This window comes from Dendronephthya gigantea, unplaced genomic scaffold (assembly GCF_004324835.1).
Source record: "Dendronephthya gigantea isolate DGI-Jeju-01 unplaced genomic scaffold, DenGig_1.0 000011F, whole genome shotgun sequence".
Classification (NCBI taxonomy): Eukaryota; Metazoa; Cnidaria; class Anthozoa; order Malacalcyonacea; family Nephtheidae; genus Dendronephthya; species Dendronephthya gigantea.
Window position 1 is genome coordinate 1,763,356 of NW_021163021.1, and position 16,253 is coordinate 1,779,608.

Genomic DNA, 16,253 nt, shown 5'->3' on the forward strand with positions numbered 1-16,253 from the left:
CATTTCCTTCATTGGATATGACTTCAACGCTCGAAAATATCAAGTAATTTTATTATACTTATGTGAAAACACGTTTATTTTTTCCTAACTGCAAATTAAAATTAAAATTTTTACCCTTTATACTATTAGTTGGAAGGCTAAGGACAAATTACACTAGGCACATGATAACTCAGTTTTGTCGAGACGCTTTATGACGTCATGATCTCAGATCAGCTGGATATACTTTAGTTCATCCCATTCCCTAGTCACAATCCTTGTCACACTTACTACAACAGGTATTATTTTCCATTCTTGACATCTTTCTAATTTCATCCGTTCCATCACTACCTTTAAATATTTCTGTTGTTTCTCACTTAATTTTTTCTGGATGTTCGGTTTTAAGCAGATTCTTATACCTCAACAGTTATTCCTTCCATTGTCCGCTTTTTCTCAAACATAATGTCTGGTCATATAAATTCTAATGTCTGATATGGCAATCTATCCCTAGCAAACGTATGGTCGTATAATGCCAACCACTCGTCGTTCCCCAATGCCTGCTGTTATTTCTATTCTCACACCAATGAAACTGCTTTTAAAATGTGCTACTGTAGCAGACGTTCATATATCGTTATCTCTAACATCAATGAAGGTTAACATGTCCTATCTGAGATTCAATATCAAACTAGTAATGAGGATCCTAGAATAATGTGCACATTTTTACATGATTGGTCGATCAATTGTTATCCCAAGAAAATTTGAACTTATTTTGAGAAAAAAAAATTTAAATGATTGTTTTTTTAAAAGAGAAAATGATTTTTTGCTGCTAAATAATTACTCACGTCTCGGTATATATCTCCAAACACTTTGATTTTGTTGTTGGGTTTTTTTAGATACATTCACCTTGTCTTATTAATACTAATACTATAAAACAGATCTTTCTATTATCTTAAGTAATACTTTTTTGATTAATAAGAAATTTTCCTTTATATTAATTTTTTCTCATTATCAACATTTTCTCTAAGAAAATTTGGGCAGATGTAAGAAAATTTTCTTAAACTAAGAAATTATCTCTGCGCAACACTTTTACAATTTTAGGAAGTTTTTAAGGAAAAAATTCGTAAGAAATTTTAAGGTTGAAAATCTCGATTTTCAACAAGATTCGGATGGATGTTAGTTGGATTACGCAATCCATGTAAACGTTGATTGCGTATGTCCAGTCGTCGAAGAAGAACAGCATGCTTATGCTTCCAGCCATTGCTTCGCTTTGCATTTTTTGCTACACAGTACAAGTATCTTTCAGGTGAGTTTATTAAGGCTTTGTTGAAGTTATTCAAGTGTTTTACTGATAATTGAAGGTCGATGTGTGTAATGACATTGCTTTCAATTCTCTATTAGGCTTTTTCCGTCCAGAAATTTACTGCATTATGTCCCAAACTATAAAGTCTATAAAGCCAGGTATGTGCAGCGTATATAGTTTTTTGTGTAAAAAATACTGCATCTTGCCTGAACTCTGAAGTCAGTTTCAATTACTTAGCTTTCTCCCCAGACAAAATTGATCATTCTCTACAAACTACAGTACATAAGGCCCTGTTTATAGGTCGAACTTTGATCGCGTCGAATGCAATTCAAACAAATTTATAGTCGTTTGAATTGCATTCAACGCGACCAAAGTTTGACATATAAACCAGGGCTAAATATAGGTTTTGTTGAATACAATGTTTATTTAATATCTCAGTATTTCTGTTTTATATTTGTAGAGTCGTCCGAAATTAATTGTTATGTTTACTCTGTGACACCTATAAAAAAAACTGGCTCCTGTACGTATTTCAATTGCACTCTTCAGACAGAGTCAAGTGTGATTAAAAGTGTTTGTTTCTCACCTGAAAAGAAGGGAACCTTGGATGCTTTGTCTGAACAAAAATCTCCAGTCAAAATCAAGAAATTTTCCATAAGCAACAGGTATGGCAGGGATGATGTTGTAATAAACAAGTTTACAACAATAACACCAAGCACAACCACATTTGACTATGTAAGTCAGGATGATATGATCACAATTATTTCCCTGAGACAAGTTGCACCCGAACAGCTTGTATGCATCAAAGGCAACGTAGTACAACTATCATCCACAAAAACTGTGGTCCTTCAAACTTCCCATGTAAAGAAACAAGAAGGTTACATTGCTGATCCAACTGGGTACATAAAGATTATCTTTTGGGGTAGTCACACTGATGCCGTCGAGATAGGTTTAACATATGTGTTTAACAAATTAAGAGTTACATATGTGTTTAACAAATTAAGAGTTAAAGTCTCTCAGAATCAAATGTATCTGAATACTCCAAAGCAAGAGGATGAGTGTGTTATTACATCAGCTGAACCTTTCACCAAACCTCTCCCCAGTGTTGAGGAACAGTCAACTACCAAAGAAATTGTAGCAAGTATTGTAGGAGTCTATGGCATTAACAAGTACAAATCATGTCGTTCGTGTTCGAAAAAAGTGACTACTAAAGAAAACCTCTCCTTTTGTAAAAACTGTGAACTATCTCAGAAGACAAGCAAGTGCACTACACAATGGTTCCTCCGAATTTATGTGGAAACAACATCTATACCAGTGGAAAACATCCGTCTCACTTTGTATAATGATGTTGCTACCAAGTTGTTCAGCCTGTGCAAGTTGGAAGGGGAACCAACAGATGATAAAATTATGGAAAGCATTCTTGAATTAGATGACATGAAAATGTTGTATGATACCCAAAGTCACAAGCTGATTGACATTGAACTTATTGATGTTTAGTTATTTACTGGATTTTAGTATTTGGTATTGTAAGGTTTATACATCTGAAACAAGTTTTTAAACATTGACTATTCATATTTAGTTAGAAAACTTTGTTATTCATTGACATTACAAGCTGATTGACATTGAACTTATTCATGTTTAGTTGGTATACTATTTACTGGTATATTCACTATTTTGGTATTTTGTATTGTAAGGTTTATACATCTGTAACAATACTTTAATAATTTGTTATTTACATTTCAGTTTTCAAATTAAAATTGCTTTATGTTCTTTTGAAGCTTTTTGTGATGGCCAGTGCTTCCTCATTGACAAGTAAAATCGTTTGGCATTTGTCAAAAAAAAAATAAGTAGGGTGCACTGGGAAGCATTGCCAGTTAACTGGAGACATCAAGTTTTGTGGTTAACCCATTAATAATAATACAAGTAAAATCTTCTCGCATTTGTCAAAAGAAAAATAAGTAGGGTGCATTGCCAGTTAATGGGTTATTATTAAATTTCTTTTGTTGGTTGTTATTTCTAATTTTTGGGGATGACGTCCAGGCCAAGGCACATTAGGGTTAATAAGTAATAACTTGGGTCGCGTTAAAGGTAAGTACTTCATCTTGCAGGTATAGTTTGAATCTGTCTCCTACAAGCTAGGGACCGTTCATTATTTATGCCTCAGGGGGGCACCGAAGAGAAATAGGGTGGGTAATTGAAATTGTGGTATAGAGAAAGGGTGGGTAAAAAAAATAGACCTCAATAATAAAACAGTATTGTAAGCCATTGCAACTATGAATTTAACACAACATTTTGCCACAAGGTAAATATACATACAGTATATATTAAATGAAAAAATGTTCAGTACTCATAGTCAGATGACAATTCAGTCATCAGAGTCACTACTGTCTGTAACAACAACATCTGACAGTGCAGCATCTGTATCTGAATATCCCATGCAAGATGAAGCACCTACCAGGCTGTCTGTGGTGGCCACTGACCAATTTGTGCGCAGTGCCAAAAGTTGGTACCAATATAGCACGTTGCTTTTGTCTTCGAAACTCGCAAGTATAAAGTTTCATCGTTCCTCCAAAAACAAAAATTAATTGTAAGAACTACATCATGTCTTTATTTGCGTGTGCAAGTATTCATCAAGGTCATGAACAGTTCAGTGTCCAGTCTCGAGGAAAACAGTGCTCTTTTATGAGTTTATCAGCGCTGTTAACAGCACAAACTATTCCAGTGACTCAGTGGAATTCCGCAATCATCGACACTATTTTAGTGCAAGGAGACAATATGTACTTACATTCTTATAATAATAATCTCATTCCGCGTGAAGGATTGTTATCTCTGAACAACTTACCAACTGTGGTAGAACTAGAGCCCATTGAGGCACAGAACAAAAGCGATCTGCCCATTGTGGTAGAGTCCATTGAGGCACAAAACAAAAGCGATCTGCCCATTGTGGTAGAGCCCATTGAGGCACAAAACAAAAGTGATCTGCCCATTGTGGTAGAGCCCATTGAGGCACAAAGTGAAAAACAACGTTGGTTTATAAATTATGGAAATGACCATCAAGGTCTGATCAGAAGTGATTATGATATTGGGACTCCCTACTTCACCATTCATTCAGCCTTGATGAATACTTTCACACATGACAATTATTATAGTATTTTAATATTAGAAGGCTATATCACAGCGTTAATAAAGGATTTAGATTCAAGTTTTTATTTATTTGATGCACATGCCAGAGATATAAATGGCATGCCAGATCCTAATGGCACTGCTGTTGTCATGAAATATGATGGTCTCAGTGAATTAGAGCATCATTTATGTCGTTTGTCAAGTGAATTAAATACCAATTTGTTTGACGTTGTACCAGTTCAATTAAAGCTAGCTTATAATGCTAAGGAACATACGAGACAAAAGCGTTCGGAAGAGACTGAATGTGAAAAACAGAGTAGACTTGAAAATGCCAGAAAGTATAAAAAAAGAAAACGAGATGGAGAAAATGAAACACAGAAACAAACTAGACTTGAAAATGCTAGAATGTATAAAAAAAGAAAACACGCCGAAAAAGCTTGTGTTGAAAATGAAATTAGATTGCCAAATGCAGAGCAGATTCATATAAATACTCAGCAGGATTATTTAAAAGAATATGACATTACAAAAAATGGTAGTATTGAAGAACAATGTTGGGCAAAAGCTAACATTTAAAAGTTCCACAAATCTGTTCAGTTTTCAGTCAGCCAATGTAATATTTGTAAAGAGGCATGGCCATTAAAATCTAAACCAAGATCACCAAATGATTATGTTTGTTCTCAATGCTCCAGAGATAAAAAATCACCTAAAAAGTTTTCACTTTCAAATGCAATGATTCCTTCATGTGTTCCACATGAGCTACAAGGTTTGACTCAAGTTGAGGAAATGTTAATTGCTCGTGTTCTTCCTATCATGAGAGTTTATATTAAACCTGGAGGTCAACGAGGTTACTCAGGGCATTGTATTAACTTGCCACAAAATGTGAAAGAGCTTGCAACATCTTTGCCAAGATACCGCAAAGACTTGGCTGTGATTATTGTCAAAGTGAAAGGTAAAGACAACACATTCAAAGATGTGACAGTGCGAAAGCAAAAAGTACATATTGCTTTAGTTTGGCTTATCAATAATAACTCATATTATTCTGAGTTAACAATTAATGAAGATGCATTAAATTCATTACCTGAAAATGGTGTACCACCAGATCTTATGACTGTTGAAACCGAAAATGACACAATGTCAGATGATAGTGTGACGCCAGATTTAGACCCACCTACTGACAAACCTTCTGGGGACATTGTATACAATGATTCAACAGAAATGAGTAGTTTCTTACCTGTTGGTGAACAACAACAACAGGAAATTGAAGCTGTTAGAGATCAGCTTACTTCAAATGAACCAATGGCATGGCTTACTGTTCAAAATGAGCCATTAAATGAATATCAGATATCACATCTGGCCACTATGGCTTTTCCAACATTGTTCCCTGATGGGAAAGGTGATCTTACTAATCAAGCTCTTTTAAGAGATGTTCCTCTTCATGAACGAATTAAACATCTATTGAAATTTGCTGAGATTGTTGATGGTAAATGGGTATATCGTTTTGCCAACCATCCCAGATTCTCATATTGGGCTTTTAACATGATTCAAAGAAAGCGGATTTTACAACAAAGTGGAATATTCCTTAAACAGAACCCAGGTGAAGCACATCTCACTATTGATGAACTGCGTGAAATGGCTGCCAATAACAATGCCAATGCATTTATGTCTAAAGTGTCAAGATATGTTGGCAATATTGCAGGTACTAATGCTTATTGGAATAGAGTAAGAGAGGAACTCAAAGCTATTATAACTAGTGTTGGAGCACCAACATTATTTTTCACTTTCTCCTCTGCAGATATGCATTGGCCGGAGTTACATGCTTTATTTAAAGCTGATACTGGCAGTGAGTTAGGTAATTCTACCAGTGATGTAAGACGACAAAATGTGATCAACAATCCCCATGTCGTAGATTGGTTTTTCACACAGAGATTAGAAAGCTTTGTAAAACACTGGCTTTATGATACACTTGATGCAAAATGGCACTGGTTTCGATATGAATATCAAGGTAGAGGTAGTATCCATTGTCATGGTACTGCTAAATTAAATAATGACCCAGGTTTGTGTCAACTTACTCAAATTGCTTTGAAAGGTTTCTTAGCTCAACAATTCAAAGATGAAAATGATTGTTCTGACACAACTGAACTAGACCAGGATATTGAAGCTGGTCTGAAAGCAGCTGACACAGTATGTCAGTATGTTGATTGGTTACTATCAACCATCAATCCTAATCCACCAGATGAGGACAAGTGGATAAGACCTGAAACTCATCCATGTCAAAAAAATCATCATGAAATTCCTGAACATGAAAAACAATCAGACTATGTAGATCTATTAAACATGTTTCAAAGACATACCCATTGTAGTACAAGTTATTGTCTTAGAAAGAAGTCAATGAAACAGAGTTGAAATGTAGATTTCATTTCTTATTTGATATTTGTCCTAAGACAAAATTAGAATTTGAAAAAATTCACACTTCGGGTGATAATGAACATTATCGAGCTAAGATTGTGACTAAACGAAATGACTCTAGGTTAAATAACCATCAACAACTTCAGCTCCAAGGCTGGAGGGCTAACTGTGATATTCAAGTTGTAATTGATCACTATGCATGTGTTGAATATCTCACAAAATATGCAGCCAAAGGTGAGCCAAGGTCACCTATATTAAAACAGGCATTCAATTCTATTGTGCAAAATGTTGAAAGTAATACTGACCCTCGCAGAGTTATTAAGAAGGTAGTTATGAAATCTCTTGGTGAACAAGATTATGCAGCTCAAGAGACAATGCACCATTTGTTGTCTTTAAAACTCCACAGCTCATCATTTAAAGTGATGCCAGTTAGCCTAAATGGTTCACGTAGAGTGCGTGATACTGCAAATATTGATGAGGGTGAATCGTGCACAAATGATTCACTTCTTGATGTTTATGCTAATCGTGAACAATATGAGAGTTCAAAAAACATAATGAATATGAACTTTGTTCAATTTGCAACAACATACAAAGTTGTTAACAATGAACTGACAAAATTGCCAGAAAATGTTATACCACGAATATTTCCAACATATTCTCCTAATCCCAAAGGTCCAAATTTTGGCCTATATTGTAAATATCAACTTTTGAGGTATAAACCCTGGAGAACAACCCAAAATAATGCATGGGGTGGCGAAGAACCAACTGATGAGGTTCTGATCAATTGTTGGCATGAATTCTTACAAACACCTTGTGGGCAGTCTAATGTCCCAGACTGGTTTGATAAATTACAAGCTGTTATTCAAAGTCAAGAACCAGAAGATGAACCTTCTGAAGAACAGGAGACAACTCAAGAAGAGTGGATGATATTATCAGATCTATACACTCCTTTTCACAACTCTGAACAAACACCAGAGTCAACACATGACTGGCATCTGACAAGCCAATTATTCAACAACAAATTCAAGAAATGCCAACTTGGATAAAAACAAAAAAAAAAGGAATACACTATTGATGAGCAATATGATGTTGTTGACATCAACAGTTTTAGTGAAATGCAAAAACTTGCTTAAGACATTGTTAAGTCTCATTTTGATGATACATCATCAGAAAGCGAGCCATTATGTCTCATTATAAATGGTGTTGCAGGAACTGGTAAAAGTTACCTTATTAATGCTATTAGAAATCTTTTGCAAAATAAATGTGCTGTTACTGCTACCACTGGTAAAGCAGCTTATAACAGAGGTGTAACTGTGCATTCTCTATTAAAGTTACCTATAGGGTCAAGAGGTAATAAAGATCTAACAGGACAAAGCTTGTGCAGGTTACAAGAGAGTGTTAATAACATTGGATAGGTCATTATTGATGAATACTCTATGCTTGGCCAAGTTACTTTTGGTTGGATCGACAAGCGTTGCAAACAAGCAACTGGTTATAATGACAAAGTATTTGGAGGAAAATCTTTGATTTTAACTGGTGATCCAGGTCAGTTGCCACCTGTAGCAGATAAGCCTCTTTACCATGCTAAACCATCAAATGCTGTTGGTGAACAAGGTTATCAAGCATATCATATGTTTGACAAAGTTGTTAAACTCACTGTAAATCAACGTGTGCAAGGTATGACATCTGAACAAATACATTTCAGAGATTTGTTATTACAACTTCGCAAAGGCGACTCAACAGTTGATGACTGGAAGTTACTTCTGAAACGTCAGCCATCAAAAGTCACTAATTTATGTGACTTTGAAGATTCTACTAGACTCTTTTATAGTAATGAACAAGTTGCAAATTACAACCATGAGCAGCTAACAAAACTTGAGCATCCAATTGCTCATATTAATGCTTGCCATTCATCAGCATTGGCCAAAAAGATATCTTCGGATGATATGTCTGGGTTAGAACCTATTGTGTTTCTGGCAAAAGGTGCTAGGGTCATGCTAACTATGAATTTGTGGTCAAGTGTTGGCCTCTGCAATGGGGCTACTGGAACAGTCATTGATATTATCTATCAGAACAACCATCAACCACCTGACTTACCTATTGCGGTAATAGTAGAATTTGAAAACTATAGAGGACCTGTTTTTAATGAAAACCAACCATTGTCTATCCCAATATATCCAATCACTGTCACATCACAGGCAGAAATAGGTTTCCATGAGAGGCAACAGTTACCTCTTAGGCTTGCTTGGGCTCTAACAATACACAAGAGCCAAGGATTCACACTTCCAAAAGCATGGATAGATATTGGCAAATCTGAAAGAACTGCTGGAGTTTCCTATTTTGCTATTAGCCGAGTAAAATCACTTGCATCTTGTGTCATTGAACCAATGACATATGAACGATTAACAAGCTTGAAGTCATCAGCTAACTTACAATATACGCTTGAAGAAGAAAACAGGCTAGATCATCTAGCACAGGCTACAAGCTGTGCATTTAGAACAACAAACTATTGAGTTTAAATAATTGGAGGATTTCATATATGGATCCCAGTTAGTGTGGTATGTACTTTGCCTATATACCCTTTTAAATAATTTCATTAATAAAATAATAACCAATTTACTCATTATCACTGTATGTATGAAAGTATTGTGATTTGCAAGACAAAACAAAGGTAAGTTTTTTGTTTGTCTAAACCCTCCCCCTGCCCTATTTTACTTTCATTTATTTATGTTCCACTATGTTTCTAAGTAAATATTACTAATTATTTCTTTCTATAGTTTTGCAATTCTGATAGATGTGAAAGCCATATTAACTGTTGGATCAAACTACTGTAAATGGTTGTTACAGTTAAAATATAATCTGAATATATTGCATTGCATGTAATGGATGGGACCTTCTAGATAAACAGAAATGTATTCCTATTGAAACAAAATGCTGATTTACAATATTGTATGTATATATTACATCGTATGCAATGGATGGATTCTGCCATGTATTATTAAATATTGCACATCCGTATATATACAATACCCCAACAAGTTATTGCGCAATAATGATGGCCAACGATGGACACTACATGCTAAATGAACATGCGACATCTATATACACTACATGCTAAATGAACTACATGCTAAATGAACATGCGACATCTATATATTGGACAAAAAACCAATGGTACAATAGACTATCATTACTGGAGTGAAGTATGATTACCATTGACATTTAATGTCGCAGTTTAAAATATTGGCAACAACAATAACATGACATTGTTGCACATTGTTGCACAAAGTGCACTTTATAGTATATAGTAATTATAGCATGTTGACCGTTGTAACTTCGATTTTCTTAAACAAAATAAATTCATTCATACAGTGTGTAAAATGATGTGTATTTGTATAAATCAAGATCTGGTAGTACGGCAGCACTTCCCTTGCGATAGTAACTTCTAGTTTTAACAAATTTATTCAAACTATATACAACAAATTATCTTTAAATATTCTACTTATCTAATACTTATCTAATACAGAATGTTGTACACATTTTGCACTCATCAGGAAGACACCAGAATTAATGTTGTACATATTATTATATTGCACATGCATTATCCCCGAGCCGGTGCGAAGCACCGGGCAAAGGTACTAATTCCGCCCGGAGATTAGGAATTACGCCCGGGAATGCAAATGCGAAATGAAAGTTGTCCGCCATTATGTCATGGACGTTGGGCGTTTTTGTAACTTATGCGCATGCGTGAGTTTAAGACGAGTTTGAGCTGGTAACTAACTAGCTTATGATTGGCTAAGGCCTAAATTTTTTTAAACAAAATTACGTGAGTAAATTAACTGTCATTATAATTTGAATTTAATTTCTTTCACAAAAGCAAATTACAAAAACCTTTACAGTATTGTGAACAATTGCTTTATATTTGAAAAAAAAACAACACTGAAAGACAATTTCCACGGAAATGTCGGACAATAACCGCATTAGAAAGCAGGAGACGAAAAAGAAGGGAGAAACATATGAGGATAGCCGTGCAAGACAGAGGGAAAAAAGACGAGCTGTGTTAGTTGGTGAAACACCGGAGGAAAGACAGTATCGGCTGGCAAAGAAGAAGGATGCCTATAAAAGAAGAGCTGAAACAAGTACAGGAAAAAAAGGTCATGAGCTAAGAGCTGAAAGGCGACAAAAGATGCTGCAAGAAACGCCAACACAAAAAGAACGTCGTCTTAGAATGCGAAGAGCTGCTTACAGACGAAGAACTGACGAAAGTACTGAGGAGAAACGGGAGATGCAAAGAGAACATAATAGAGCTAATGCCAGAGAAAGAAGGCAACATGAAAGTAAGGGAAAAAGACAAAAAAGACTTGAAAGAATGAGACAACGAGCGGTAAGTCTTTTGGAGACAGGTAATAGTAATGAAATGCAACAGGTACCGCCACAAAATTCTGAGGTAAGGCATGAAAATGCAATAACAGTAGCTAGAGATGAGGTCCTCACCAGTAGTTCAGACCAATATTTACATGAAGGTGGCTGGCAAAATGTTGACAACCCATTGCATGAGCAGGTATTTGTTCAGAATGAGATGCACAGTTTTCATTTAGATCAAGACCATTTAGAGCATCGCCAGTGTACAATTTGTAAAGAGGCTTGGCCAACAAGGCAAAACTTGGCAGCAGATCCCTTTGTTTGTTACCGCTGTCAAAGAGACAAGAAGTCCCCGAAAAATTTCAGTGCTGGCAATGACATGGACCCAGGTATTGTTCCTGAGCAGTTGAGAGGTTTGACACAAGTAGAGGAAATGCTGATTTCAAGGGTTTGCCCTATCATGCAAGTCTACAGAAAACATGGTGGGCAAAGGGGTTATAAAGGCCACGTACTAAACTTACCACAGGATATTCAAAGTTTCTTGAATAGGTTGCCTGCGCAAGTGGCTGACTTGCCTGTTATGATTGTGCGGAGACGTGGTGCTGATCAGACACATAAAGATTTCACAGTTCGTCGACACAAGGTGTTTGAAGCTATATTGTGGTTGAAAACAAACAATCCATTTTTCAAAGACATTGAAATTGACAGGGATGTTATCCAAAGTCTACCAGAGAATGGTATCCCTGAGGAGCTAAGGTATGTTATTGATGACCAGGAACTTTTAGTTCATGCAGAAAATGAGGGGCCCCCACAAGAACCTGAAATGAGTGCTAATGCAACAGTTGAAGAATTAGTTTTAGGAAATGGCAGTACATCATTTATTCCTATGCGTCAAAGACAAAGAAAGGATGGTGCAGCTATCCAAGATGCAGTGAATGAGGTTGACCCTTTGGACTGGCCATCTACAGAAGGTAATGCTGTTAATGAATTTAAAACAGATGGTTTGGCAAGCATGGCATTTCCAACACTATTTCCCCATGGGAGAGGTGACCCGACAAACAGAGTCAGGCAGCATGAGGTAAGTTTGGCAGAGGCATTCAAACACCTGATGAAGTTTGCAGAGAGGCTGCCAAATGGTAAGTTTGAATGGAGGTTTGCCTCACATCCCCGGTTCCCATACTGGGCGTTGAATATGAAGCAGAGGCATCAGCTGTTGTCACAAGCTAACATTTACTTGCGGCAACATCCAGCGGATGCAAACATGACTATGGAGGAGCTGAAAACAATGGTAAACTCTATGGGTGCAAATCAAATGGTAAATCGTTTGCAACGTTATGTTTCAAAAATTCAAGGAACAAATCAGTATTGGTATCAGAGACTGCAAGAACTCTTGGCCCTGATTGAACAAAAAGGTTGCCCTACCTTTTTCTTTACCTTTAGTGCAGCTGACAGCCATTGGCCAGACTTGCAAAGACTGTTGCAAAGTAATGAGGGTGCATCAAGAACAGAGAGAGCACAAGCAGTGATAGACAATCCGCACCTGACAGATTGGTTCTTCATGCAAAGGCTACAGGAGTTTATCAAACATTGGCTTCAAGGTGTCTTGGATGCTGAATGGTTTTGGTATAGGTTTGAATATCAGGCCAGAGGAAGTATACATGCTCATGGATGTGCTAAATTAAAGAATGATCCAGATATTCGGTTATTACGTAAACGTGCATGTAAAGCAGTGCTTGAGAAAGAGAAAGAAAATGAAATGTCCCCTGATGATTTTGAATTCTCTTGCCAGGATATTGTCAGAGAGGGTCAAGATGCGAGAGAAAGCTAATTAGGTAAGTTTAAATCATCAAGTATTAATGGTATGTTTAAATTACACTCACCATGCATATAGATTGCAAAGATTGTGTCCAATGTGTGCTGTGGAACATTTATAAGACTTTTTCCAGACTTTTAGCCCACTGTATACAGTTAGCATCAGTGGTTAGCATACTATACAAATGCTGCAATGTTGCAAATGTCTAAAAATACAACTTCCACATACATTCACAAAACAAAACAAAATTCCGTATATTTTCTTCAGGAATTGGTAATTCCTATTGTTAAGGAATTGGGAGTGTAAACAGCAAATATGAAAAAATATACAAATTAGGTATTAACCAATTTGTTACTTTTTATCCCTTTTAAAGTTATGTTGACTGGCTTGTGACCACAGTTAATGATGATCTGCCTGATGAGAACTGGACAGTACCAGATCCACACCCTTCTGCGGTGAAAGCCACATCAGTTGATAATCATGATGTTGATTATCACAGGTTAGTAAATTCAGTAGAGAGGCACACCAGATGCAGTCCAGCGTATTGCCTGAAAAAGAAGAGGGTTGACCTGCCTGCAGAGTGCAGATTTGGGTTCCCAAAACCATTACAAGAGGAAACTGCGCTGATTTATGAGGTACGAGGTAAGAAAAATAAATCTGTACACTCAGAGTTGCAAACCAAGAGAAATGATGAGAGGCTGAATTCACACAACAGGGTCATGCTTGAGAATTGGCGGGCCAATGTGGATTTACAGGTAATTGTGGATGAAAAGGCATGTGCAAGATATATGGCCAAGTATGCAGCAAAAGGGGAACCACGATCAAAATCTGCTTCTGACATACTGAAGTTGTCTGTATCTTCATTACAGAATGATGACCAAGTGTCTTCTGCAATCAAGAAAGCAATGATCCAAGTTGCTGGTGATCGAGACATGGCTGCTCAGGAGACTGCCCATATGTTACTCAGTTTGCCTTTGGTAGGCTGTACGTATAGTTTTGTTACTGTTTCTTTAGAAAACAGTAGAAAAGTGATCCTTGATGCAGAAAATCCACAAGAGGAAGTACTTCAGAATTCTGTTCTTCAAGATTATGGAGAGCGGACAAAAGTGGAGAGTAGGTATAGGGGGTTATCTCAGTTGAATTTGATGCAGTATGCATCTCAGTTCACAAGAGTCAGAGGTGAGTTGACAAAACGAGTGAATCCTTATATTGTCAGGACATTTCCAAAGGTTACAGCCAATCCTGGCAGCCCTACCTTTGGAAAATACTGCAAGTATCAACTCATTAAGTTTAAACCATGGGAAGATAAGTCATCAAATGCATGGGACAATATGGAGGAAACTGATGATATGTTTATTAACACATATGCTTCATTTCTTGAGACAGATTTTGCTAGAGACAATGTATTTGGGTATTCTATTGAAACAGAGATGGTCCATGCTGCACAGACAGATGAAACATATGGAACTGATGAAAGTAGTGATGAAAGCGATGACGAACAGGATCAACCTAATGAGGAAGAGCAAATTGAGGATTGGATGTTGTTATGTAGACTCAACCAACATTATGAGGATGCAGGAAATCAAATGGCAAATAACGAAGCAGTGGATTGGTTCGAAGCAGCAAGAGGCGTGCCTGGGGATTTGTTGAGAGAATCTCCTGGATGGATTTCTAAACAGAGAAGGGATGCAGAGGAGCAAGGTATGCAGTATCACACAGGTGACCAACAAGTGGTGGTTGACCCAGGGACCTTGAATGACAAACAGCGGCTGGCATTTGACATTATCACTGCATCCATGGCTAATGATGAATGTGAACCGCTACATATGATTGTAAGTGGTACTGCTGGCACAGGTAAGACATATTTAATTAGTGCCCTAAAGCAAGTATTGCAAGACCAATGTATTGTGACAGCAACCACTGGAATTGCTGCATTCAGTATTGGTGGTCAAACTTTGCATTCCGCTGCTCAACTTCCGATTCGGGAATACAGAGAATTACAGGGTGATTCCTTACAGAGATTGCAACTCAGATTGGAAGGTAAGAGGTTTCTCATTATTGATGAAATGTCAATGATTGGACATAAGATGCTTTCATGGCTTGACAACAGACTACGTGCAGGTACAGGAAAAGAGGATGTCCCATTTGGTGGCATGTCGATTATCCTAATGGGGGATTTTGGCCAATTACCTCCTGTAGGCGATAGGCCAATGTACATTGCAGGTAATGGATCCGTAATCAGTGACCATGGTCACAGTATGTATTTGACATTTGATTATGTAGTCATTTTAGAGCAGGTCATGCGACAGATTGGTGAAGACCCAGAAGTAGTTGCATTCAGGGCGCTATTGATGAGAATGAGAGATGGACAAGTTACCGAGATGGACTGGAGACTATTAATACAGCACTCCAGACCTAACGTTTCAATGGATCAATTTAGTGATGCTATTCGGCTGTACTTTGATAAAAAAAGTGTCGCTGAATATAATTATGAAAAGTTGCTAGAGATTGGACAACCATTGGTCAAAATTCAAGCAAGGCATTCTGGTCGGGGTGCAAGTGCGGCAACCTCTGATGAAGCAGGTGGTTTGGAAGCTGTTCTCTTTTTGTCTCTGAACCTTTGGGCAGAAGTGGTCTTTGCAATGGCTCTTTTGGAACTATTGAGCAATTTTGGTTTGCAGAGAATATGGGTCCACCAAATCTACCGATTGCAGTACTGGTTCATTTTCCGGCATATTCTGGCACTGCATTTCTACAAGAATGTTCAAAGTGTATACCTGTGCCTCCAAGACTGTTTGAGTGGATGGCTGATGGAAAGTATTTGTCAAGACAACAATTGCCCTTGCGGCTGAGGTATGCAATGACGATACACAAGTCCCAAGGACAGACACTAACCAAGGCTGTTGTTGATTTAGGTAAAGGGGAGAGAGTTGCTGGCTGCACATTTGTGGCAACATCCAGGGTAAGATCAATTCATGATATTGTGTTTGAACCTATGACATTTGATCGTCTGAAAGTCATTGGTAGGAATAAAAATTTGAAGATTCAACAAGAAGCAGAACGACGACTTCGTGTGCTTGCAGAAAAGACTGAGCAGAGGCATAAGCATTGAATATATGCATATAAGGATATGGATTGTATTGTAAGTTGTTATATCCTTTTGTTTAATGATACTGGGCACCAATGTGCTTTCGAGGAAATCATAGTCGCCTGCTACTAGACACAATTTTAGAAGTGAAGTTTGTATGTCTTATTACAACTTTGCCTCTATAATTT

General features: G+C 37.1%; 4 protein-coding genes across 4 annotated transcripts; all 4 read left to right on the forward strand.

The window, feature by feature from the left end:
• Positions 1–5,125: 5,125 nt before the first annotated feature.
• On the forward strand, positions 5,126–7,848 carry LOC114518656. Its single transcript, XM_028538662.1, has 2 exons — positions 5,126–6,715; positions 6,775–7,848. Exons 1-2 carry the CDS (start codon positions 5,126–5,128, stop codon positions 7,846–7,848), a joined length of 2,664 nt encoding a protein of 887 aa, XP_028394463.1.
• A 390-nt stretch (positions 7,849–8,238) lies between these two features.
• On the forward strand, positions 8,239–9,315 carry LOC114518657 (ATP-dependent DNA helicase PIF6-like). Its single transcript, XM_028538663.1, has one exon. It carries the CDS (start codon positions 8,239–8,241, stop codon positions 9,313–9,315), a length of 1,077 nt encoding a protein of 358 aa, XP_028394464.1.
• A 1,448-nt stretch (positions 9,316–10,763) lies between these two features.
• LOC114518658 lies at positions 10,764–14,117 on the forward strand. The gene is made up of 4 exons (XM_028538664.1): positions 10,764–12,787; positions 13,351–13,612; positions 13,733–13,954; positions 14,064–14,117. Exons 1-4 carry the CDS (start codon positions 10,764–10,766, stop codon positions 14,115–14,117), a joined length of 2,562 nt encoding a protein of 853 aa, XP_028394465.1.
• Positions 13,406–16,089, forward strand: LOC114518659 (ATP-dependent DNA helicase pif1-like). Its single transcript, XM_028538665.1, has 4 exons — positions 13,406–13,732; positions 13,847–14,156; positions 14,360–15,560; positions 15,659–16,089. The coding sequence occupies exons 2-4, from the start codon at positions 14,130–14,132 to the stop codon at positions 16,087–16,089; spliced, it is 1,659 nt and encodes a 552-aa protein (XP_028394466.1). The 5' UTR covers positions 13,406–13,732; positions 13,847–14,129.
• The last annotated feature ends 164 nt before the right edge of the window (positions 16,090–16,253 follow it).

Excerpts from the sequence above, each read along its gene's own strand:
- LOC114518658 (XM_028538664.1), top strand. The coding sequence starts at position 10,764 with ATGTCGGACAATAACCGCATTAGAAAGCAGGAGACGAAAAAGAAGGGA. Across the intron at positions 12,788-13,350 it reads TTGGATGCTGAATGGTTTTG|TTATGTTGACTGGCTTGTGA; the intron begins GTATAGGTTTGA and ends TCCCTTTTAAAG. Across the intron at positions 13,613-13,732 it reads AAACTGCGCTGATTTATGAG|GTAATTGTGGATGAAAAGGC; the intron begins GTACGAGGTAAG and ends GTGGATTTACAG.
- LOC114518657 (XM_028538663.1), top strand. The coding sequence starts at position 8,239 with ATGCTTGGCCAAGTTACTTTTGGTTGGATCGACAAGCGTTGCAAACAA.
- LOC114518659 (XM_028538665.1), top strand. The coding sequence starts at position 14,130 with ATGCATCTCAGTTCACAAGAGTCAGAG. Across the intron at positions 14,157-14,359 it reads TCAGTTCACAAGAGTCAGAG|ACAGATTTTGCTAGAGACAA; the intron begins GTGAGTTGACAA and ends TCATTTCTTGAG. Across the intron at positions 15,561-15,658 it reads GGCAACCTCTGATGAAGCAG|AGAATATGGGTCCACCAAAT; the intron begins GTGGTTTGGAAG and ends TTTGGTTTGCAG.
- LOC114518656 (XM_028538662.1), top strand. The coding sequence starts at position 5,126 with ATGATTCCTTCATGTGTTCCACATGAGCTACAAGGTTTGACTCAAGTT. Across the intron at positions 6,716-6,774 it reads ATGAAAAACAATCAGACTAT|AAAGAAGTCAATGAAACAGA; the intron begins GTAGATCTATTA and ends TTATTGTCTTAG.